The sequence below is a fragment of the Rhinatrema bivittatum genome, chromosome 1 (genome assembly GCF_901001135.1).
Source record: "Rhinatrema bivittatum chromosome 1, aRhiBiv1.1, whole genome shotgun sequence".
In the NCBI taxonomy this organism is placed as follows: domain Eukaryota; kingdom Metazoa; phylum Chordata; class Amphibia; order Gymnophiona; family Rhinatrematidae; genus Rhinatrema; species Rhinatrema bivittatum.
This window is the reverse complement of record NC_042615.1, coordinates 651,479,553-651,503,224: the sequence shown is the minus strand read 5'-3', so window position 1 is coordinate 651,503,224 and position 23,672 is coordinate 651,479,553. Positions and strand designations below refer to the sequence as shown.

Sequence of the window (23,672 nt, the reverse complement as noted above, 5' to 3'; positions counted from 1 at the left end):
CCAGACCAGCCCAGAAGCGTGGGATGTACCCAAGCTCCCTGACACGGGGGGGGGGGGGGGGCGGGAAGGATGGACGACGACGAAAGACCAGCTCGCAGCACTGTCTCCTCAAACCATGTCCAAACATCTAGTCGGAAATGTCTGGTGAAAGTGTATAGCAACAGCCAAGTCGCTGCTCGACAGATTTCCTGTGGAGAAACCAATTGACATTCTGCCCAAGAAGTCACCTGAGCTCTAGTAGAGTACACACACAACCCTTCAGAATTGGTCGCCTTTTACAAATGTATGCCAGTACAATTGCTTCCTTCAGCCACTGTGCAATGGTCACCTTGGAAGCCTTACATCCTTTTTTTGTTTCACTAAATAGAACGAAGATGTGATCAGATCTCTGGAACCCATTGGTCAACTTAAAATAGCACAACAAAGCCCTACAGATGTCCAACAAATGGAGCTCCCTTGCATGCGGCTCCTTCGAATCCAAATTCCTACACGTAGGTAGCTCCACAGTCTGACCAAGGTGAAAAGTGAAAACCACCTTCGACAAAAAGGAAAGTACTGTGCACAATGACACCCTGTCCTCAGTAAACTGAAGGAAGGGATCTCAATACAACAAGGACTGCAATTTCGATATCCTTCTGGCCGAGCAAATCGCTAAAAGACAACCTTAGAGTAAGATCCTTCAGCAAAGTCTGTCTCAATGTGGCTCTCTGTTTGAGCCATTAAGTTTCAAAGAGGATCACATTTTTTATACAGGATACAAAAGCTTTAACTCTCTAAGAAGATGGGAAACATCTGGATGCAAAGTTATAGACACGCCACGCACCTTTTCTCTAGAACAGCCTAAGGCTGCCACCTGAACTCTAAGGGAATTATAAGCAAGACATTTCTTTAGACAATTCTGCAAAAAGGCCAATATATGTGACACTGAAGCCTGAGTAGGCTCCACTGTCTCCTTGAGGTACCATGACTTGAACATAAGCCAGGAAAGTAGAGGGTCTCCTAGCCTGCAGCAAAGTGGTAATGACCTTTTCCAAATATCCCTTCATCTGTAATTGATGCTTCTCAAAAGTCAAGCTGCAAGATAAAGGCATTCTGCCTAGTTCCAAGATAATGGGTCCCTGATGAAGCAATCCTTGAGCCCCAACTTCAAGGGGCTGTCCACCACGAGATTTATTAGATCCGCAAACCACAATCGATGCGGCCATTCCAGGGCCACAAGGATCATCTTCTCTGGATGTCTTCTGACATGCTGCAATACCCTTCCTATCAGGAGCCACAGAGGGAAGACTTATAACAGCATCCTTGTCTTCTGAGAGGACCAGAGCAACTAGTCCTTCTGATTCAACTTCACACCTGCGACTGAAGTAGTGGTGTGCCTTGAGGTTCTGTCTCAATGCCATCAAATCTACTTGACATTTGCCCCACCTGGTCTAAATGAGAGCCATTGGTTCCGATGACAGCTCCCATTCCCCGGGGTCTAACACCTGACAGCTAAGAAAGTCCACTTGTAGATAGTCTATCCTGGCCACATGTAATGCTGCAAGAGCCACTAAATGTTCCGCACAACTGAAAAGCTTTTGGGCCTCCTGAGACACCATACAACTTTTGGTATCCCCTTGGCAACTGATGTAAGCCACTGTTATCGTAAAATGCGACAAGACCCGACTGTTTAACTGTGTAACCATGGCAAAAAAGAAAGCAATGGCATAAGAACTGCCCTCATCTCTAAATAACTAACTGATAGACCATGACGCTTCCGCTGTCTACCACCAATCCTGAGATGTCTGCCCTTGGTAAATGGCCCAACTCTTCAGGTGGTCACAACCACCTACCATGGGACTTCCAAGTACACCCATCATTCTAAATTGGCCTGAGAAAGCCACAATGAGAGACTGATCTGGCCTTCCCTTGAAGAGGCAATAAGATCTGGAATTCATCCAACTGAGGTTTCAAACAAGACAAAAGTGCCTTCTGAAGAGGTCTTGTGTATGCAAATGCCCTAGATACTAGATCTAGCGTAGACACCATAGAACCCAGGACTTGCTAATAATCCCATACTGTGGGCATTGAAAGATACAATATGCATGGGACCTGTAGCTGTAGCTTCCTCATCCTGTTCGCCAAAAGAAACACCTTGCCTATCTTGGTATCAAAACAGGTCCCAAAATACTCCTATTGAGTTGGGAACAGTGTGCTCTTGGCCAGGTTCACCATGCAGCCCAATGATCGCAACCTCTGCATGACCCTTTGTATCGACTACTGACATTGCGCTTCCAACTTTGTTCGAATGAGCCAGACATCAAAACAGGCCCCCAAATACTGAGACAACTTCCTTCCACAAGGCTGCAGCTACTACCACCATTGCCTTGGTGAAAGTTTGCGGTGCTGTTGCCAGAACAAACAGTAGCACTCAGAACTGATATGCAGATAAGCTTCTGTCAAATCCAACAAAGCTAGGAATTCCCCTTGTGCATGGCTATCAAGGATTGCAGTGTTTCCATCCAAAAACGTGGCACCCTGAGGCCACATTCACCTTTTTCAGATATAAAATGGGCCAATAGCTTCCTTCCTTTTTGTTGACTACAAAATAGATGGAATATCTTCTGCTTCCCTATTCGCCCTGAGGAACTGAAATTATTGCTTCCATATGCTGCAGCCAAGCCAATGTGGAGCAAACCACCTCTTGACTCAGGATGCACAAGGGTAGACCATAAAGGCCTCTCAAACAGAGTAAGCAAATTCTAAAGCGTAGCAGTCTCTTATCACATCCAGAACCCACTGATCCATGGTGATCTTGGTCCATTCTTCGTAGAAGAGGTCAAATCTTTCTCCTACCAGTTCCACTGAAGAATGGACTGGCCTCGCTACATTGCACAGGTTTTCTTCCTCTGACCCCCTGACAGGAGCTATCACTCATTGGTCTACGTGAGCCTGGAAAGGACTACAGCTGAGGTAAGAAAGAGCTATTATTGGGATGATATCTTCTTGAGTCCCAAAATCAGGACAGAAAATTCCTCTTGCCCCCTTTGGGCCTATCGTCAGGCAATTTATCCCCTTTTACTCTCCCAGGTGTTTCACCAGCTATTCTAGGTCCTTTCCAAACAGCTTGTCTTTAAAAGATTGATTACCAAGCTATGACTTGGACCAGACATCCACTTAACAGATCTGCAGGCACAGATGCTTTCGGGCAGATACGGCCAAAACCATGATCCTGGTGGATATACGGATCAAATCATACAATGTGTCTGCCACATAGGCCACCTCCGCCTCCAGGCACTCAGCCTGCTTGGTGGAAGCAGATGGTACCATAACCTTTGCTTGCAAATGCTGAACCCAGCATAAACAGGTGTGCTGCATAAAGCTACTGCAGACCACAGCCTGGATGTCCAAGGTCAACACCTCTAACATCCTCTTGAGATAGATCTCCAGTTTCTAGTCCTAGTGTCTTTCAAGGCTGCCGAATGGTGGTCTTCTTGGTCAACACAGAAATGGATGCATCCATGCAAGGTAGCATCAAAAACTTCAAAACAACCTTGGGTAATGGGTACAGCTTTGACATTGCTCGTCTCACTTTCATGCTAGCATTAGGGATGTCCTACTCCCTAACCACTAACTTTTTCACCAGTCTATGAAAGGGTAAAGCCTTCATTAACCTCCACAGACCCTCCATGACAGGATCAACTCCCTCAATCTGATTCCTCCTAAGGAACCGTAATCTCTAGTTCCTGCAATACATGTGTGATGAGCAGTCTCAATTCTTCCTTTCTGAACAGCCTGTCCACTTTAAAGTCATCCCTCTAAGCCACCGGCACATCCTCCGGGTCTCAAAGATCCTTATCCATATCAGTGTTAAGGGATCTCCTCGCAGGTTCTCCTGCTCCTTTGGAGTCTTCAGATTCCTCTGAAACACTCCCCGACTTTCCCTTTCAGGTCAAGCTGATAGAGGATTCCTCTTGACCCACTCAGATTTCTGTTACCCCACTTTTACTTGCCTCTAGGACCCCTATGAACAGGCCCATTTGCTTATAGCACCTTTCTTTGCCAAGTAAGCCTTGTGGAGAAGGAGCACAAAATCATAGGAAAAATCCTCAAAATCCTCTAAACCCTCTTACATGGCCTTTTCTGTTGCTTCTTTGCTATCCTAGATGCCCAGGGCATCGCAATCTACTGGGCATAAAGGAGGAGGGATTTTCCCTCTCCAGCCACAGCCTGCTCTCTTACATGTGCAGGCAAAATGGCTGCCATTCCCATATCTTCAGAGAGGCCCAGTCTGCCTGCTGCACATGACTGGGTTGCTCTCCTGCTGTCCTATCCTGCACTGGCCATGTGTGATGGCTCCCCGGTTCTTCAGCCAGCGGCCAGCAGCCGAAGAACTGGGGAGCCTTGGCGATGTTCAGAGTTGCCATCAAGTCCAGGTGCGGGGACCCCACCTGTCAATAATGAGGGACATGGCGGACAGCTCCCACTCGCCTGGGTCCAGGTGCTAACGACTTAAGAAGCCGGTTTGAAAGTTCTCGTTGCCCGCTATGTGGGAGGCCACGAGGCAGTCCAGGTGCCATTCCGCCCACTCGAGGAGGCGACTTGCTTCGAGGGCCACCAGTTGACTTCTGGTGCCCCCTTGGCGATGTACGCCACGGTGGTAGAATTGTCCGAGAAAACTCGGACCGCCCGTCGCCGAAGTAGAGGGAAAAAGTCCTTGAGTGCTAGGTGAACCGCCCGGGTCTCCAGGCGGTTGATGTGCCAGAGAGACTGGGCTAGGGACCAGTGCCCCTGCATGGTCCGAGACTGGTAAACTGCTCCCCAGCCGGAAAGGCTGGCATCCGTCATGACTACCATCCACTGCGGGGTCCGAAGAGACATTCCACGGAGGAAATGCTTGAGAGAAAGCCACCATTGTAATTTGCTGATGGTAGAGTCTGAAAGCGGGAGCTGCATCTGAAACTGCTCCGATACTGGCTGCCAACGAGCCAGCAAGGCTCTCTGTAACGGTCACATATGTGCAAACGCCCAGGGGACCAGGTAGATCATGGAAGCCATGGTCCCCAGGACCTGCAGATAATCCCACGCTATGGGGAGAGGCATGGAGAGGAAACCCTGGAGCTGATCCATCAACTTGAAAGCTCTTGAGTCCGGGAGAAAGACCTTGCCGACGCGGGTATCAAAGCGAGCCCCCAGGAACTCCAAGACCTGAGACTGATGGAGATTGCTCTTGGAGAAGTTGCTATCCAACCTAGGGACGAGAGGAGAGCGAGTACGCGGTCCACTGCCCGGCGGCATAGGGTCTCTGACTTGGCCTGGATTAACCAATCGTACAAGTATGGGTGGACCAGGACATCGTCCTTCCAGAGGGCTGCTGCCACCACCACAATCACCTTGGTAAATGTGCATGGTGCCGTGGCATGTCCGAAGGGCAGGGCCCTGAACTGGAAGTGCTGACCCAAGATATGGAATCGGAGGAACCTCTGATGTTCGGGACGGATTGATATATGCAGGTAGGCCTCCGTCAGATCGAGTGAGGCCAGGAATTCCCCGGGATGGACTGCCGCTATCACCGCCCGAAGGGTTTCCATCTGGAAATGGGGCACTTTGAGGAACCGGCTGACCCTCTTGAGATCCTGCACCCTGAGAAGATCATAGAGAGCATCAGCCCCATACGCAATCGTGCCTTCCAGCCTGCCTGTTCCGCCTCTGCAGACGGGAGGCCGTGGGTGCTGAGTAATTGTTGAACCCACCTGAGGCTTGCCCGCTGCACGAGACTGTGAAGACCAAACCCTGAGCTCCGCCAGGACTGCAGGATTGAGGGGTTCCAACTCCTCCTTCTGGAACAGACGTACCACCTGAGGGTCATCACCCTCCAAAGAAGCCTGTTTACCTCGCTCCTCATCCATGCCCCCCCCCCCCCCCGGGAGGGGGAGGAGAGGCTCCTGTACCTGCAGCCGCACTGCCCGGCCCGTCCGAAGCGGCAGACCCTCTTGAAACCACCGTGCCTTTTTACTTCGTGACCCTTAGAGATGCGGGAACATCGGCACGCTTGGCTACCTTGGGGGCAGTCCCTGTGTAGGTCTGACTGGCAAGGCACCACCTTGCAGAGACCTGGGAGCCAAGAAGGCTTTATGCGTAAGGAATACAAAATCTAAAGAAAAGGAAACAATCAACATCCTGATCTGGAAAAGCAGGGTCCTCCTGTGAAAAAAACCTGATCCTGAGCTGCATTCTCATCAGGAGTTGCAGGGACTAGATACAATGTTGGAGGAAGCTCCCCTTCCCCCACAGCCTTTGCCTGAGCTGCATGACATGTGCTTAAGACATTTATTTATTTATTTAGCATTTTTCTATACCGACCTTCATGGTTGAATACCATATCAGATCGGTTTACATTGAACAGGGATAGATAACAGTAACAGATGGAACAACATGTGCTTGCTTAAGATGGCTGCCGTACCTGCACTGAGGGAGAAAAGACCAGGTCTGAGCTCCTGCGGAGCCTGACATTTTTGAGCCCCACTAGGCTTGGCTGTTGCTGCAGACCCTGAAAAAAAAGAAGAGCTGCCCACCCCCTTGGAAGGCACCTCGAGCAAATTCCAGTCCTAGAAAACTGTGCGGCCAGTTCCTCACATGCTATACACCAGGATGGCTGCGGCATGGTGGGGGGAAAAACGGCTCACAAAACACGAAATTGGCCAAAAACGCGGCGATTCAGGTCCTGGATTGCAGCTGACCAAAAAAAATTTATTTTTTTTTTTTATTTTTTTTTTTACACAGTGCTTAGACACACATGGGTGAAGAGAGGGACTGGACAACAGTAATCACTTCCCCGGCTGCTTACCTTGCTGGAGCCTGCAATGAAAAGCATGGGTAAGCTGTGCCTCTGATGGTCTTTTTTTTTTTTTCTAAAGAAATGAGCAGAGGAATGGGAGCCTCTCTGCTAAAAGACCTGAGGCAGATGTGAAAAGGGGGAGTGACTGGACCACCAGTATCAGCCTTTTAAGCCAAGCAAGTGGTCACCGGGAAGAGGGGTCCCAGGCTGAGTACTCAAGGGGAAAATCCCCCCTGGGACCCTGTAAGAGCTATGAGACAGAGCTGTCTCACATAGACAAGAAGTTTGATTTCCCTCAAATTCTTTTTTTTTTTTTTAAACATATAGAAATTAATCAATACTTGCTTGATCCTGGAAACAATCAGCAGAAAGAAAGAAATCACCACAGTGTGGAAAACAGAGAAAGCTACGGAAGCGCAGGTTCAACTGCCTGCCTCTAGGGGGGGGTCCCCATTGGGACCTCGGAGGAACCTTCCCCCCCCCCCCCCCCCCCACCCGGTAGGCAGCGTGAACAGAGCCCCTCCCATGAAAGCCTGACAGAGGAATCCCCGCAGGCTAAACACATCAGAGATCGTGGCATGGCTGCTGGGTGGGGGAGGGGCAGCACTAAGGTAAGCTGAGCTGCTGGTGCTGAAGGAGCAGAGGCACAGAATGAACTGTGCACGCTCTCAATTCACTCTCTCAAGTTGCAAAAGTAAGGAAGGAAGGCAGGAGCCTTCTGTTAATGTTATCGGGGACTCCTCTAGGTAAAATCACCTTATATTTAGTCTTGGTTTTTGTTTTGTTTTTTGTTTGTTTGTTTTTTTTTTTTTTACAAAGGTCCCTGTCAGCAGCTACAAAAACATGGATCCCAATGAAGGAAGAGCAATACAGAAGAGAGGGAGAGAGAGAGCTGAACAGGGGGAGTGACTGGCACCACCAAGTTTCACCCCTGCAGCCGAGGACCACCGGAAAAAGGGAGCCTAGGCTATATAAAACAAGGGGCCAAGCCCCCACCCCCCCCCAGGCCCCCGCAAGAGTAAGGAGACAGGGACTGTCTCCTGTGAAGGATCAACAGAGTTCACACTTTTTTTTTTTTAAACAATAACTCAGAAATACTTGCTTGATCCAAACACGATAGACACACAGAAGGAAAAAAAGCGCCCAGAAGGGACAAGCAGAAGTTAACAGGGAACCACAGGGTGAGCTGTTCCACCTGCTGGAGACAGACAAATACTGAAGGGCTACAGGGTAGGCTCTGTCCTCATTTAGGATACCCTTTCAGTTTTGTCTGTCTCCACCTGCTGGAAAGGAGGCTCAACCCATGGTCTGGACTGATCCGGGTACGTACAGGGAACTGCAGGTTTTACACCTCTACCATCTGCTGGAGTCAGATAAATATTGAGAGGCTGCAGGTAGCACACTATGGGGCCATTGCAAAATCAGGTGCTGAGCTCAGTGCACCACTAAACATGCTGTTGGACGCACTACACATACGCCCAATGCAATATCGGGATTAGCACGCCCATACCGGCGCATAGCTAATAGCACTCATCACAAGTAAATTCCATGTTGATGAGGCTATTAGCTATTATCAGCGATATAAAACAAAAAAAAAAAAAAGTGCGCCTGAAGCGCACATTTTAACCCTCAAAAATTATCAGCAGCCCAGAGCTGGTGTTAAGTTTTAAGGCACCCCAAGCCATGCTCAGAAAAGCAAAAAAAAATACAATTTTTCTGTGGTTCCTCCTACTTAATTGTTGCAATACTAAGCAGAAGAAACCACAGAAAGCTGCAATATGATAAAAAAAAAAACTTGACAGGAAAAGGGAAAAGGGAAGCTCAATTTACAAGCGTCCATTTTCCTAACCCTTTGCTGTGCACGGGTTAGGAAAATGGATACCAGGAAAATTTGTGTATGTTTTCCAAACCTGCACACAGTCACTTCTCCTGGGCGCTCGATGCCATGAACCTGCTAGGGACATGCAATTTATCCATTCTATGTCTTTTAGCGCGCCGGCTCATTTGAGTATCACATCGAGCGCCCAAGACAGGGGAGGTGCACGCATTCAAAAAACATTTAGGCTGCATGTGTTTTGTGCACATGATATTTCATCAGCACCTATGTTATGTAGCAGTGTCAGTGACACCTGCTTCTCGGTCTCTATCTGCTAGTAGAGATGAAAAATCCATGCGTCTGGACTGATCTGGGGTATGAACAAGAAAACTTCCTATCAAAGTTTAGACCATACTAAGTAACATCATCTTAGGCAGAGTGTAATTTCTTAAAGAGAGCTAAACCTTTATGGTGAACTTTAACACACACAGAAAAGTTTAATCCTCTCTTTTAAACTTTGTTTTCATAAAGTTTATGGGTTTCTGGCAAAAGTGGCTCAGGATCATTTTAGGTCTCAGCAAGTTCCTCCTTTTTTGTGACATTACATCTCCAGGATTCGTTGTTAATAAGCTCTAAGAAGCTAAACAAATAAAACTGACATACATTTTCCAGTGCTTAAAAATAAATTATTTAACATCTTCTTAATGATAGAAATAAGTAACTTTTCTACTTGTTTATGCTCTTTTAAAAGAAAGACTGCTTCCTGCATACATATCCAGTTGTAAAAGTGCCCCACCCCTCAAACAGGAGTCATTTTCTGTATCTTTTTTCTTTATTAATTGCAAAGCAAAATGTTCCTGGTCATGTAGCTGTTTCTGAAATATCCATAGCTCATCCTTGCTATTGAAGCATTACACACACACATACCATAATACAGAAAAGAAGGTATAGCTACAAATTGTAGAAATCAGTACCCTATAATAAAGCTGCATCATCAAAATTAACACACTTAAAATTTAATACTGAGAAGCCAAAAAAAAGTGTACATGTACTGGCCAGATTACTTGTACCTATAATCAAACAGAATCAAAAGTGAGCAAGAACAGAGGCTGACTGTTTCCAAGTGACCTGAACCCAGAAAGGAAATCATATAAAAAAGGGACAGTATTCTTACTAAGCAACACATCAGATACTACACACTATGGTAACAGAAATATTTTGTTGGGGGGAAGGGGGAAGCAAAAAAAGAATGCAGTTACTTTGTGCCATCTTATAACGTTATTCCAATAAATATTTATAAGCATTTGATATTCCATCTTGTCCTAGGTTAGGCTCAAGGCCATTATAGTATAAATAAAGGACACGGAGTACATACAGATAATGCCCATAGATATGAGGTAGACTGCGAATAGGCATCTTAAGTAATACTTGTCAATAATGAGGGGGGAACATTTCATATATTGGGAAGCAATTTAAAAAAAGCAGAATAGTACAAAATACATATATTTTATTGCAAGATTATAGAATGTATAGAATGTCATCTGTTACTGAGATTTTAAAAACCAAAAGAGTTAGTACAGTATGTAAAAGCTATGGACTTGTGATCAAGAAGGTTCTGGTATCTGCATGCAAAAAGTCTCTTCTGTGGAATCTAGGGGACACTACAGCGGAACAACCCACTACTGTAACTAAAAACTAATAGAGCTAGAAAAGCAACTTCCACAGGAGGAATGAAAAATAATTCACCACATTTACCTCTCAATTTTACTTCTACCACTCACGCTCTTAGAATTTCAGAATTCAGACATATCAGTTTTGTTAAGGAAAGGCTAGCGAGGCAAACATACCAGCTGCTGAGTCTCATTTTCCTGACTCTGTATATTGTCTGCCAATAGTTGGGTCATTCGGGTCCATAGCTGGTGAAGTTCTTCATCACTAGCTCCATCTTCCTGTTTTACCTTTATCAGTCTGTGCCATGTTCTGGCAACCTGTTGAAGAAATTGAAACATTCAGTTGCCACGTTGCTAGTACCAGCAATAATGTAATTGTCTGGATTTCACTGACTTTCTGGTGCATAGAAATTAAATTTCACAATGCTAAACTCTAATTTAAAAACCGAAGCTAAAAAAAAAAAAAAAAAAAAAAAGGACAAATGTGAATATTTATTAATTCATATTTATTTATAAACATTTGATATTCTATCTTTCTCAAGGAAGATTACAATCAAATGTAATTAAATTCCAATTACAGTTGTGTTAAAGTTTACAACTGACAAAAGGATAATATGAAACAAGGAGATATAAAAAAAAAGGTAAGACTGAATGAAGCAGTGATAGAAACTTGAGCTGCAGCTAGGAAATTTCCACTAGCATAGAGAGTTTTTTTTTCTTTTTTGTTTTTTAAACAGGTCACTCAAATGGCTGAACAAAATGCACACACAAGCAAAGAGAAACTTATTTATTTATTTAACATTTTTCTATACCAAACTTCATGACAAGCTTCATATCAGACCGGTTTACATCAAACTTAGGGATTAACTGAACATTACCATATAACAGGAAGGCCGAAGCGCAGTTTCTTTCAAAACAAAGAAACTTCCTGTAAGAAAGCAAGAACCAAGTAAAAACCAAGACTGGCATCCTGGAAATAATCTATCACATTTTCCAGAGAATATCAGCATTTAAAAAAAAAAAAAAAAAAAAAAAGGGCAGGATAAGTGATAAAAAGTTTTAGAATATCCGATTCAGAATAGATAAAAGTTGAAAATATACAGAGGCTATCACCCCTATGGAAAACGGTTTGTAATAGAGCATATATGGAAATCAACACTTCAGCACATTAGTTTCTGAGGCACTGTCATACAGATTTTCTTTCAACTTAATGGAGACAGGAAAAGAAGGCATGGTGAAATTTATTACTTGATAACTTCCTTTCCTTGATTCCAGTCAGACCACTCCAGATGAATGGGGTATGCCCACCAACCAGCAGATGGAGACAGATCAACAGGTTCACTGACATCACCTCTTATAGGCATCAGTGCTGACTTCAGCCTGCCAGTACTATCTGTATCAAGCTAACTTTCAAACAATTTAAAACCCCTTAAATTTAAGAGATGACCAAGTCACCACCTTACAGATCTCCTGTGGAGAAACCACATGTAACTCCACTTACAATGCCACTTGTGCTCTAATAAAATGAGCCTTAATCTGCTTAGGTAAAATCTTGCCTTTAATCACTGTATACCACTACAATGACTTCCTTAATCAGATGTACAATGGAAGGCTTGGTAGCAGCAACTCCTCGTCTAACTCCACTAAACAGCACAAAAAGGATGATCAAACTTTTGAAACTCATGCTTGATCTCAAAAATATCCTAACATCCAAGGTGTGAAGTATCTTAAAATCCTTTCCTTATACATGCTTAGTAAAGGAAAGCAAACAGACCACCTGATTTAAATGGAAGGATGACTACTTTCAAAAGAAAGAAAGGATCTGTATGAATCCAAACCATATTGTTAGTAATCACCAGAAAGGGATTCCTACAAGACAGCATTCACAATTCTAAAATATGCCTCACCAAACAAATTGCCACCAAAGAAACCACTTTAAGGGTGAGCAACTTCAGCAAAAGCTTCCTAATAGGTTCAAACTGCAACTCTGCTAAAAAGAACAACTCCAGCTTTAGTTCCCAAAAGCAGGAATGAGATCTCTTAGCAGAGGGCTAATGTACTTAACTCCTCAAGAAACAATAGATCTCTGGATGAAACAAAAAAGGCCTTCCTAAAATAGCGTCTATAGCACACAGTAGCTGCAATCTTTATTGTTAAGGAATTGAGTACTAAACCTTCAGAGACACCATCCTGCAGGAAATCCAACATAGAAAAACACAGAGGCACTCTTGGGAGGTATGTGGCTAATGGAGTGTTCACCACTTCCAGAATAACCTTTTTTTTTTTTTTTTTTTTTTAATTTATCTAGACCTCTCAAGGGCCAGGCCATAAGACAGAACGGATCTGGATCTTCATGAAGAATAGGCTCAATGACAGAGGGTCTATGTGTGGAGAACACTACAATGGCTTTCTGTCCAACAATCTTACAACATCCACAGACCAAGGGTGTCTTGGCCAATCCAGTACCCACAAGAATCACCAGATCTGGCTGGTAAGCAATTCTTTGACCGATTTGGCCCACCAATGGACATGGAAAACATACATAGAGTCGCCTCTATTGGTCAATGTTGAAACAAGACATCCAGTCCATAAGACCTTTCCTGCTTTTTTCAATTGTAAAATCACAACAGCTTCACATGTTTGTTGGTCACCATTGAATCCATCTTTGGAAGATCCCAATTAGATCTAATGCCACTAAGGATAATGCCAATTCGCCTGGGGTCGACTAGATTTCAGATGAGGATGTTTACCTATTCTCCACATCCGATAATTGAATGACTAAAATCACCTTCAGATTCTTTTCCATCCATCATATCAGTAAGTCCATTTCCTCTGAAACCTGAGGGTCTTTAATGCCCCCTTGATTTACATAAGCTACTGCCATGGCATTGTTGGACATACTCAGATCACCTGGCCCCTGAGGATAGACATAAAACTCCAAAGAGCTAACCAAATTGCTCTGGTTTCCAAGTAATTAATGGACCATCTCATGTCCTCTGCTGACTAAAGACCTTGCGAAACCTGACCTAGACAATGAGCTCCCCTGCCCGAGACACTGCCATACGTTGTCACCATCACCCAGGCTGGAGGCTTAAGATCTATTCCCTTCTCCAAATTGCTGGGCATCCACCAGTTCAAGCTTATCTTATCTTCACACTGTCCAGAACTGGCAACCTTTTGTAGTGATCCTGTGACCGAGGATCCCACCTGGACAACAAAGATCTCTGAAAGGTGTCTCATATGCATCCTCGCCCAGGGCATGAGTTCCAATGCAGTGGCCATGGAACCCAGGAGCTGCAGATAACTCCATACCTTTGGATTCCTTATGGATATCAGCATGCAAACATGCTGCTGAAACTTTTGAATACTTAATACTATTAAATGAACTCGCTCTATCCTTGTGTCAAATAGAGCACCCAGATACTCTAGATTCTGAGAAGGCAGCAAACTGCTCAGTTTACATTCTAAGATTACAGAAGCATATCTAGAACTAGAACATGGAAGAGGCCAATTGACATTCCTCTAAGATTATAGAAAATATTCTTAGAACAAACAAAAGGTGCTAACGCTGGCACGTTCCAAAAAAAAAAAAAAGACATTTACATACGAGATGAGGATTAACTTGGAGGATGAAAGCAAATTACCATTCAGCCATTCAGATTATGTTTAAAATAGAAAGCCAATCACAGAAATTTTGACAATTATGTAACCTACTTTAAAGGCTGGAAATCTACAACTGAAATTCTATATAATGCTGTGTTGTCAGTAAAATTATTTGAGAGGGAGTTTATGCTAGTATCTTGCGTGGCACTCTCCAAAAGGTTCCTTATTATTTAAGGTCTAAGATTTATATTATTTTATAGCATTTAATAAAAAAAATTTGACAGCTAGAGGCTTTAAGCATTCTTATTTTCAGAGAACCACAACAGTATTGCCTTTCTTCCAGCTCCTCTCCACAAGTAGCTACTTTGAAATCTCTAATATCAAGGGAGTTCTCTGAACCAGAATAGAATCCTGATCCAGGTCCAATTCTTCACTTTTTCTAGTTATTTTCTTTGCCTTTAAAGGAGAAGGAAAAATTGTTAAAGGAGAAGGAAAACCAGAACTCTGTACTATTCAAAAAGCCCACTGCATACATTTAAGGAATTCCATAGACATGAAGAACCAGGCCAAGGAGGAAGCTACTATAGCCAAGCATAGCTTCTAGAACTGCAGAACCATAAGCTGCTACGCTATCTTTTTGTGCCACAAAATGAGCAATGGGGGTCATGATGTTTCCCCCATAGTGCTGTACTCTCAAAATGGCCACCGTTCCTGCTTCAGTGGATACCTCCCTGGCGAGAACCGACAGCCTGAATACTCCCATTCACTCGGCTACCGCCCCCCCCCCCCTCTCCAGGGTTTCTAATTCACTACCTCGTTGCCTTTCCTCCTCCTAGAAAACATTTGCTGCTGCTCCCAAATGCAACCTCCATGTGTCGCAGACCCTTCAGAACATGGCTTTCTTCCTGCACTCTGCAGATGCAGGCATGCTTCACTCCTCATACATCTAAACTGCCGACAAGCACCGCCGCAGCCAGGAATCAGAGAGGAACAAGCAAACTCATAACTCTACTGGCTCTCTCCAAATGCCTGCTTCTTCTGGATGGCCTGCTTCTTCTGGATGGCATGTTTGCCCTTTTTTTTTTTTTTTTTTTTTTTTTACAAAGGAAAACTTTACCCAGACACTAACTCTTTACTTGCTTTTTTTCTTTTCTGCAATAGCTGCAGAAGGGGTAAGTAAATATGAGGCAGATCCCAGTCACTAGCCCCTAAATGGTAGCTCCCTGGTCCAGGCATTGCTCAGCTAAGGGAGGAATATCAAACTTTCATCACAGGAGCTGCCCTCTATCAATTCCTCTTCACCCAGCCTAAGCAGATCTTAGTTTAGAGCACAGAAAGCTCACCTACCATCTGCTGGAGACAGAATACTGGCAGGCAGAGGTCAGCACTGATGTCTACAACAGGGTGACAATCAGCAAACCTGTTGATTTCTGTCTCCATATGCTGGTTGGTGGGCATAACCCATTCATTTGGACTGGTCTGACTGGATGAAGAGGAAAGTTTGTGTAATCAGTCTGTATATAGTGCTATCTGCTTTTATGATGTGGCCGAACCACAAAACATCTGAAGCAGCTCCACCGCTGCAGCTAGCCAGTTGTCACAGTATACTTTGTGAACTTGGGGGTATTCGGAAGTCATTTTGCATATGAAGATATAGCTATGACTCATGAGAGGCTGAGCTTGAGTAACGCAACTCTAACCTTTCTCCTTATTTAGTTGTGCAGTGAGCAGAAAGATGAGTGCCACAGACACACATGAAAACAGTGCTGATAAAATAGGTTAAGGCAAAACATTGACTGCCCCCTCCTGTGTTTCCATATATTTCCTATGACCTAAGAAAAATACAGGGCAGCTAGTATGGACACCTTCTAATTTCTTTTATTGCCTTCTACAAAATCTTTGAACTAGAAGTAGAGAAAAATATAACTGAATGAAAAGTGTCTCAATAATTTCTCAGATTGTAGAAAATTAAAGCCAACTCTTGCTTTATAATTTTTATTTTATTTATTTTGAGGGTTTTTTTTTTTTTAAACTTTCCCAGTGCATTAATTTAAATGGACCTGGCAAAACATAGGGAAGGCTATAAGTTTCATGGGACTGCAAGCTCATTTTCCTTTTTCCACACAGTGAAAATTCTAGGGTTTACTGTGCTTCACATTCAGCATTATTTCATCTTTGCCCAGACAAAATGCACAGATCTCTTATGTGACCTAACCATTTTTTTGAATTTCAGTGTAGTAAAACCACCTTCAAGATTTAGAAGTCTATTAAAGCACCACTGCGGACTTCAAACTACAAAATGAGGTGTCAGTACCTAGCGATTATTCTTCAGTTCATATGGATAAAGCAAAGATCTTTAAGTACCAAGAGATGCAATCAGAGACCAATAAAATGTGGTAGAAAGATACAGAAATAGTCCCAATCATATTGGGTGCCACTAGTCTGATTAAGAGGAATTTTTAAGCGCATCTTGATATATACTGTCTGTTAATATTACACCTTATGAACTGAAGGAGGCAGCTCTTTGGTACAATGCAAGTATAAAGTGCATTAACAGTAAATTTGAGAGATTTAGATAATCCCCAACAAGCCATGGCTTACAAATTACATGAACATACCCAGTTAAGGCCAAAAAACATTTTTGTATCTCTTAATAAAATATAAAAATGTTCCCCTCTGTTGACTTTCTGCCAGCTCCATACAATAAATTATTCAACCCTAGCCATCAGATTCAAAGTTAGCTCTTGTCTATAATGCCAAGCTCCAGAAATCAAACCATGTAACTGTACTTACTAGGCCCCAGGCGACTGCTCAAATAGCCTCATTTTCAGCTTCTTTTAAAATAAGTAACTGGATTCTGTTTTCCACTCAAGAGGCAACAAGTTTCATAGCTGTGACACCTTGCCTGAAAACAATCTCTCATGTACTAAAACTCAATTTCCTCACTGTGGGCAGTGTCAAGCAAAACCTTTGGTTTGAGGGGCTAAATACCATTTGATTTGTTGGGTCCCTCAAAACTCTAAATGTGATAAGAATTTTGAAGTAGACACGCAGCTTCAGAGATAGCCAGTGAAGAACCATGAGCAAAAGTGTGGATAAGTCCCATCTCTTACATCCAGTGATAACTTATGCAGAATTTTGAACTAGCTGCTACAGTGCCCTTTGAGAACCCCTATGTACATGGCATTGCAATAATCGAAATGAGAAAGGTCCATTGTCTGCATGCTCATCCTTAGCTCTTATGGCCACAAAAACTGTCAGACAAATGTAAAAATGCCTTCCTGACGTCTAATGTTACCTGATCTTCTACAGAAAGGGAAAACATTCATGATAACCCTGAGACTATGAACCTTCTGTATTAGAGAAAGGATCACGTCTCCTACCTTTGGCCACAGACAGGATACGGACAAAGCAGACCTACCCACCCACAAAAGAAATTCAGTTCAACCCTGGATCCTGGTCTCTAGTCCCCTGCTGCACGCAAAGTACATGAACTAGAAGTGAATAGATTGCCTATGGCAGAGTCAAATCTTGACACTCACTTGCAGGTTTTTCTTTTCTTCACGATACACATCCACGAGTTTCCTGCAGACTTCACACCACTTCTGCTTATCAGTACTACAAGAAAAGTGGTACAAAAAAAAGGTATTACAAAAGCAAATTCTAACTTCTAACAAAAAGTGATGAACCCTCTTCTCCCCAACTGAGAAAAACAGTGGCAAAATTATAGCTCTCCTCTTTCTCCCCCCTCTTCACAACATACATATGTATTCTTATCAATTCTAAAATTCCCAATTAATTGAGACCAGAAATAGCAACTTCTTATTCAACCTGCTGCAATGACAATTTGAAATGAACTGCGATTATGTCAGGTGAGTATATAATGATAGTTATTTGTATACTGTGTAAAAGTCCTCCTTAAAAGTGAAGTTTGCAGTACATTCAACAATATATATTAAGGTGATGCTACTAATATTATATCCTAGTCTATAAGAACATAGTTGAACCTAGACACATTTACCTAGTGTTAAGCACTGTCATTATTTTGCCTTGACTCATCAACACTGAGGTCAGTAAGGTTGCTGAGATAAAGACATTTTATTTAATGTATTTATTTAAAAACATTTATAATCCACCTTATGCAACGGCAGTTCAAAAGCAGATTACAACTAAAGCATCAACAATTAACGATACTAAAACATCTTCTACATACATATTAAAACACTTAAAACAAATTAATAAAAAAAAAAAATCAAATCAACAAAACAGAATCAGTACCTAATTGCAGCTAGAATTACTGAATATTTTCTCTTTGTCATGAGCAAGTAAGTCCTTGGGCCACTGTTAAGTTTATGCAGTTTTAACAGGCAGCAGCTGACATCACAAAGACAAGATCTTCTGCCTGACAAGCCACCTCTCCTTTGGGTTGAGCCCACAGTTTCTGGCGGTCATAGTTGATAGTCTCAAATTGCAATTTTCTTCTTTGCAGATTGTTAAAGCTGGATAATCTGATGACAATACTGACAGCAACAACCCTTTTTGTCTTCTTATTTTTATAGTTTTCTGTCATTTTTTTTTGAGTGACAAAGATTGCTGACCAATGAGGTGAATCTTTTTGCTAGCATCTCAGCTGGGCTGGCATAAAATTTGCCACGTTGCAAAGGCGCATTGACCATGCAGGAAGTTTTTTGCATTGCAGGGATTAGCTAATGGAGAAATTACTTATCTGATAATTTCGTTTTCCTTAGTGTAGACAGATGGACTCAGGACCAATGGGTATAGTGTACTCCTGATAGCAGTTGAAGATGGAGTCAGATTTCAATCTGAAGTCAGCACTACATATACCTGTGCAGGAAGCTCTGCTCTTCAGTATTCTCCTCGAAAAGCAATTCTGGATATATGTGTGTTTGAATAACTTGATTAACTTAAACTGGTTGATGTGATTTCTAGCTGGATACCGCCAGTGCACTCAACCGAGAAACGCTGACACCCGGCAACTATGGGTATCTTAACTAGGGGTACAGTCTGGCTTACCCGTGCTTGTCTTGCTCTCGAGGATTGTGATTGTCCCCAGAGGTTTTCGTATTTTAGGAAAGCCGTGGGCAGGATGCTGAGTCCATCTGTCTACACTAAGAAAAATGAAATTATCAGGTAAGTAATTTCTCCATTTCCTAGCATGTAGCAGATGGACTCAGGACCAATGGGATGTACAAAAGCTACTCCCGAACCGGGTGGGAAGCTGCCTGTTGCCCACTTAGTACTGCCCTTGCGAATGCTGTGTCCTCCCGGACCTACACATCCAAGCAGTAGAACCTTGAGGTGGTGTGAATCTAAGATGGCGGCATGAATGAGACGCTCTGAAGACCCTCGCGAAAATTTCCTATTATTTTCTTGAGAAAGAGTAATTATGCCTCCTAAACGTAAAGGAAAGGTGAGAGTGTTTCCAATGGAACTGTTACCCTCACCTATTCAGCAAGAAATTGTTCGCTTCTTGTCTGCACCTACCCGTCCAGGAGCTGAGGATCCCATTGAGCGTAGAGGCAAGGGAGAGCCTCTTGCACTCTTGGAGGAAGCATCACTGAGCCCCGATCAAAGGAGACCGCCGGCGCAGAGAGACGACGAAGGAGACGGTGATGCCGACCCCGGAAATGCTTCTGCTTCCAGGAACGCTCTCGTGTTGGAGGGAGTATTGGCCCCGAGTTGCTGAGGATAATTTCAACAACGGCTGTGGGTAGCACCGCAGAGCCCGCAGGAGGAGTGGAGGTAGCTGCGGGAGAATCGATGGTGCCGGTACAACCAGCCGGAGGAATTACTGCCGACCTTCCACCGTGCGTTGAAGCAGGTAGGGGAGAAAACAACGATACCAGTGTTTTCAGGGGTGTCTCCCCCCCTCCCCTCCCTAGCCCCGCCGTTGTGACCCTACAAGGACTCTGGGACTTGGTTGTGGGGTTTCGACTCTAGATGAAAAATGCCTATCAAACACTAAAAGAGTCGTATGCTATGGACCTCAAATTGACTGAGACAAACAGGAGGGTTGTGTTATTAGAAAAGGAGGATGAAAAGACAAAAGAATTTAAAGCTGTGGTTGCCAAAGATCGCTTGAGATTGGATAGACGAATGGAGTCACTCGAAAATAATTCAAAAAGCTTATATCTTCATTTATTGAATTTTCCTCGTATTATTTATTTATTTAAGTTTTTTTATATACCAACATTCAAGACAGTAGTCCCATCATGCTGGTTCACAAGAAACAGGGGTGCAATAAACTTTACAATTTGAACAATGGTGCAGAAAAGCACCATTATAGGAGAGACACTCCATACGTAACTCTTAGGAAATTTTTAGTAAAAGTTCTAGGTTTTTCTGATATGGATATGCCTATTGTAAATATATGTCAAATGAGCCTTTTCAAGGTAATTTGACCAATTTTCTAGAAAACTCAGAATTAGTGGTCATTGATAAAGGAACTTTGTTAATTTCATTGGTAACAAACTATGAAGTAAATAAAATTATGAAATCTTACTTTAGGAAATATCCAATTGTATATCATGATTCAAATGTAAAGATATTTCCAGATTTAGCTCTGGCAACGCAGAAAAGTCGAAAACAATTTCTAAATCTCCGTTCAGAAGTAATAGCTTTAGGATAAACCTGTTACATTTCCCATGTAAGTGTTTAGTGAAAAGAAGAGACAAATGTAATATTTTCTTTCTACCACAACAACTGGCTGGGTTTATTGATCTTAAAAAACAACCCACGTCTTCCCCAGAGACTTAAATTAGTAGGTGAACCATGCCGCCAAATTCTTATACCTTTTTCTTTTTATGAAATGTGTCTGTTAAAAATTCTCCCTTCTGCCCGAATCAGTATCAGAATCATTGAATGTTTTTCTGTAAGAAGTCATACATAATATGAAATTTTTTCCTTTTTGTTTGTTATTTCATAAGTTTCTTTATTAGATGTATGACATCTGTGATTTCTGTTATGAATCTTTTTGAAAAAAAAAAAAGGTGTGAATGGGGGACCATGTCGCTGCCCGACAGATCTCGGCGGGTGACAGCATCTTGGTTTCTTGTAGAGGTGGAGGCTTTCCTGCCTCTACGTAGGCCGCCTTGATTACTTCTTTGATTCAGCGGGCTATGGTTGCCCACGAGGCCGCTTCCCCTTGTTTCTTCCCACTGTGAAGTACGAATAAGTGGTCAGTCTTTCGTATGGATTCCGATCTTTCCAGGTATCTGACTAGGAGTCTGCCGATGTTCAGATGGCGAAGGCGGCGCGAGTCTTCCGAGTCCTTATGTTCGTCCAGAGATGGCAGCAAGATGGTTTGGTTTAGATGGAAATGAGAAACCACCTTTGGAAGGAAGGAGGGGACAGTGCAGAGCTGTATGGATCCCAGTGAGAATCTAAGGAACGGTTCCCGACAGGATAGTGCTTGAAGTTCGGAGATGCAACAGGCTGAACATATTGCCACTAGGAATGCAGTCTTCAAGGTCAGGAGCCGTAGTGACAGATCGCGGGTAGGTCTGAAGAAAGCTCCCGCCAGGAAGTCTAGTACTAGATTGAGATTCCATAGGGGCACCGGCCCCGTTAGTGGTGGCCGGATTTGTTTGACCCCTCTCAGGAAACGGAATACGTCTGGATGGGATGATAGCGTGATGCTGTCCACTTTGGCTCTGAAGCAGGCTAGCGCGGCCACCTGAACCTTGATGAAGTTGAGAGACAACCCCTTCTTCAAGCTGTCCTGCAGAAATTCCAGATCATGGGGATTTTGACTGTCTGGAGGAGGATGTCGTGGTCCTCACACCAGGCTTCGAATATTCCCCATATTCGTATGTAGGCTAGAGACGTGGAAAACTTGCGTGCTCGGAGTAAGGTGTCAATCACTGCCTTAGAGTATCCTCTCTTCTTCAGGCGAGTCCTCTCAATGGCCAGACCGTAAGAGAGAATCGAGTTGGGTCTTCGTAGAGGATCGGTCCTTGCTGGAGCAGGTCCCTGTGTGGTGGTAGACACACAGGGTTCCCTGCCAGACGTTTTTGCATGTCTGCGTACTATGGCCTTCTTGGCCAGTCCGGGGCAACTAGAAGTACTAGCCCTCTGTGGTATTCTATCTTGCGGATGATCCCGCCTAGTAGTGGCCATGGGGGAAATACGTACAGCAGGTCTTCCTGTGGCCAAGTATGGACGAGGGCGTTGATTCCCTGGGATTGTGGTTCTTGTCTGCGACTGAAGAACTTGGGAACTTGGGCATCGGACCGGGGTGCCAGAAGATCCATGGCTGGTGTTCACCAATGGTTTACTATCAACTGGAAGGCTGTGGTCAAGGTACTGGGGATTCGCCCCATTTGTCGGCTAACTTCTCCAGTTCACTTCCGAACAGGAGGGCACCTTTAAACGGCATCCTCGTGAGTTTCGTCTTGGAAGTCACATCGGCTGACCAACTTCGGAGCTAGAGTTGCCTTCTGGCTGCCACCATGGCTGAGGTGCGCACCAGGTCTGAGGTCGCATCTGTGAGGAAAGATATCGCCGGTTCTAATGTTTCGACGGACGAGGTTGCGTCCCTGGACAGTGACAAGCAGGCACATGTCACCACGGCGCAGCAGACAGTGATCTGCAGGGACATAGCTGCGACATCAAATGACTGTTTAAGGATGGATTCCTGACATCTGTCCTGGACATCCTTGACTGCAGCTCCTCCTTCGACTGGAATGGTGGTGCGCTTTGAGACCGTGCAGACCATGGCATCCACTTTGGGGAACCCCAGGAGTTCTTTGGCTGAGGGTTCCAGAGGGTATAGGGCTTCTAGGGCCTATTCTCCTTTGAAACTGGCCTCCGGGGCATTCCATTCCAGGTCAATCAGTTGTTGTATGGCCTGAAGCATTGGGAAATGGCATGAGGCCTGATGAAGCCCAATGAAAACCGGGTTCGTCTTTGGCTCCGCTGCGGAGCTTGTGCCTGGGATGGCCAGCGTCTTCAGGCTCAGAGACACGAGATCTGATAGCTCGCCTTTGGAGAAGAAACGCATCATGGTTCAATATGGTTCAGTCCCTGGAGGGATTTCCCCTTCCTCCAGGGAGTCCGGCTCTTCCTCTGAGATGTCTGTGTCCCCTAAGGGAAGCTTTTTCCCGGAGGCGGCACATCTCGGGGAGGACGAGAGGGGCCTGGAAGGTTTTGTTCTTCTGGTGGAAACTGAGGCTGTGTCACAGGTGGCACAGACTGCATCTGGACGAAGCTTTGCAGCCCTTTAAGAATTCCACCCAGGAAAAGGTCCCTGGGTCCATATTGAATCCAGCGGTGTTCCCTGAGAAGCCCATCGGAGGAGGGCCGGAGCTGGGGATAGAGAGGTCCGGTGTACTGTCATTGGTGGAGCCAGATTCCTCTACTGGCTGAGGGGGGCCTTGTCTCTGTTCCCCCAGAGCCTCTTCACACTGCAGGCACAGGGCAGACGCCACTTCGTGTTGCGCAGCTCTCAGGTGGCAGGCTGGGCAGAGGGCTTGTCTGTTGGCTTTCCTGGCCGGCGGTGCCATGATTTGTTGCGCTTGGAGTGGTTCAAACTCGTCTATGTGCATGTGTGCGCGTGCTGGGAGGCTTATTTGTGCGTGCAAGATGCACGCGCCGCTGTGCGCCCGGCACAGATGCGTGTGCCGCTGTGCGCCCAAGTAGTTTGTGCGCCCGGCTGGGCGCACAGCTCAGTTGTGCAGACAAGACTGCGATCAAGGGGGGGAAATGACGTCGACGACCATGTGGGCAAGATGGCGAACCCCCGGAG

At 44.4% G+C, this 23,672-nt stretch overlaps 1 protein-coding gene across 2 annotated transcripts in view; it reads right to left on the bottom strand.

The window, feature by feature from the left end:
- The window catches only part of TTC37 (tetratricopeptide repeat domain 37), a 539,154-nt gene that overhangs the window by 462,156 nt on the left and 53,326 nt on the right, over positions 1–23,672 (bottom strand). For both annotated transcript variants that reach the window (XM_029573103.1, XM_029573110.1), the window contains exons 5-6: positions 17,449–17,524; positions 10,481–10,621 (exon numbers count right to left, since the gene is read on the bottom strand). In XM_029573103.1, coding sequence (XP_029428963.1) covers positions 10,481–10,621; positions 17,449–17,524 — 217 coding nt within the window. The remainder of the gene's footprint in view (positions 1–10,480; positions 10,622–17,448; positions 17,525–23,672) is intronic.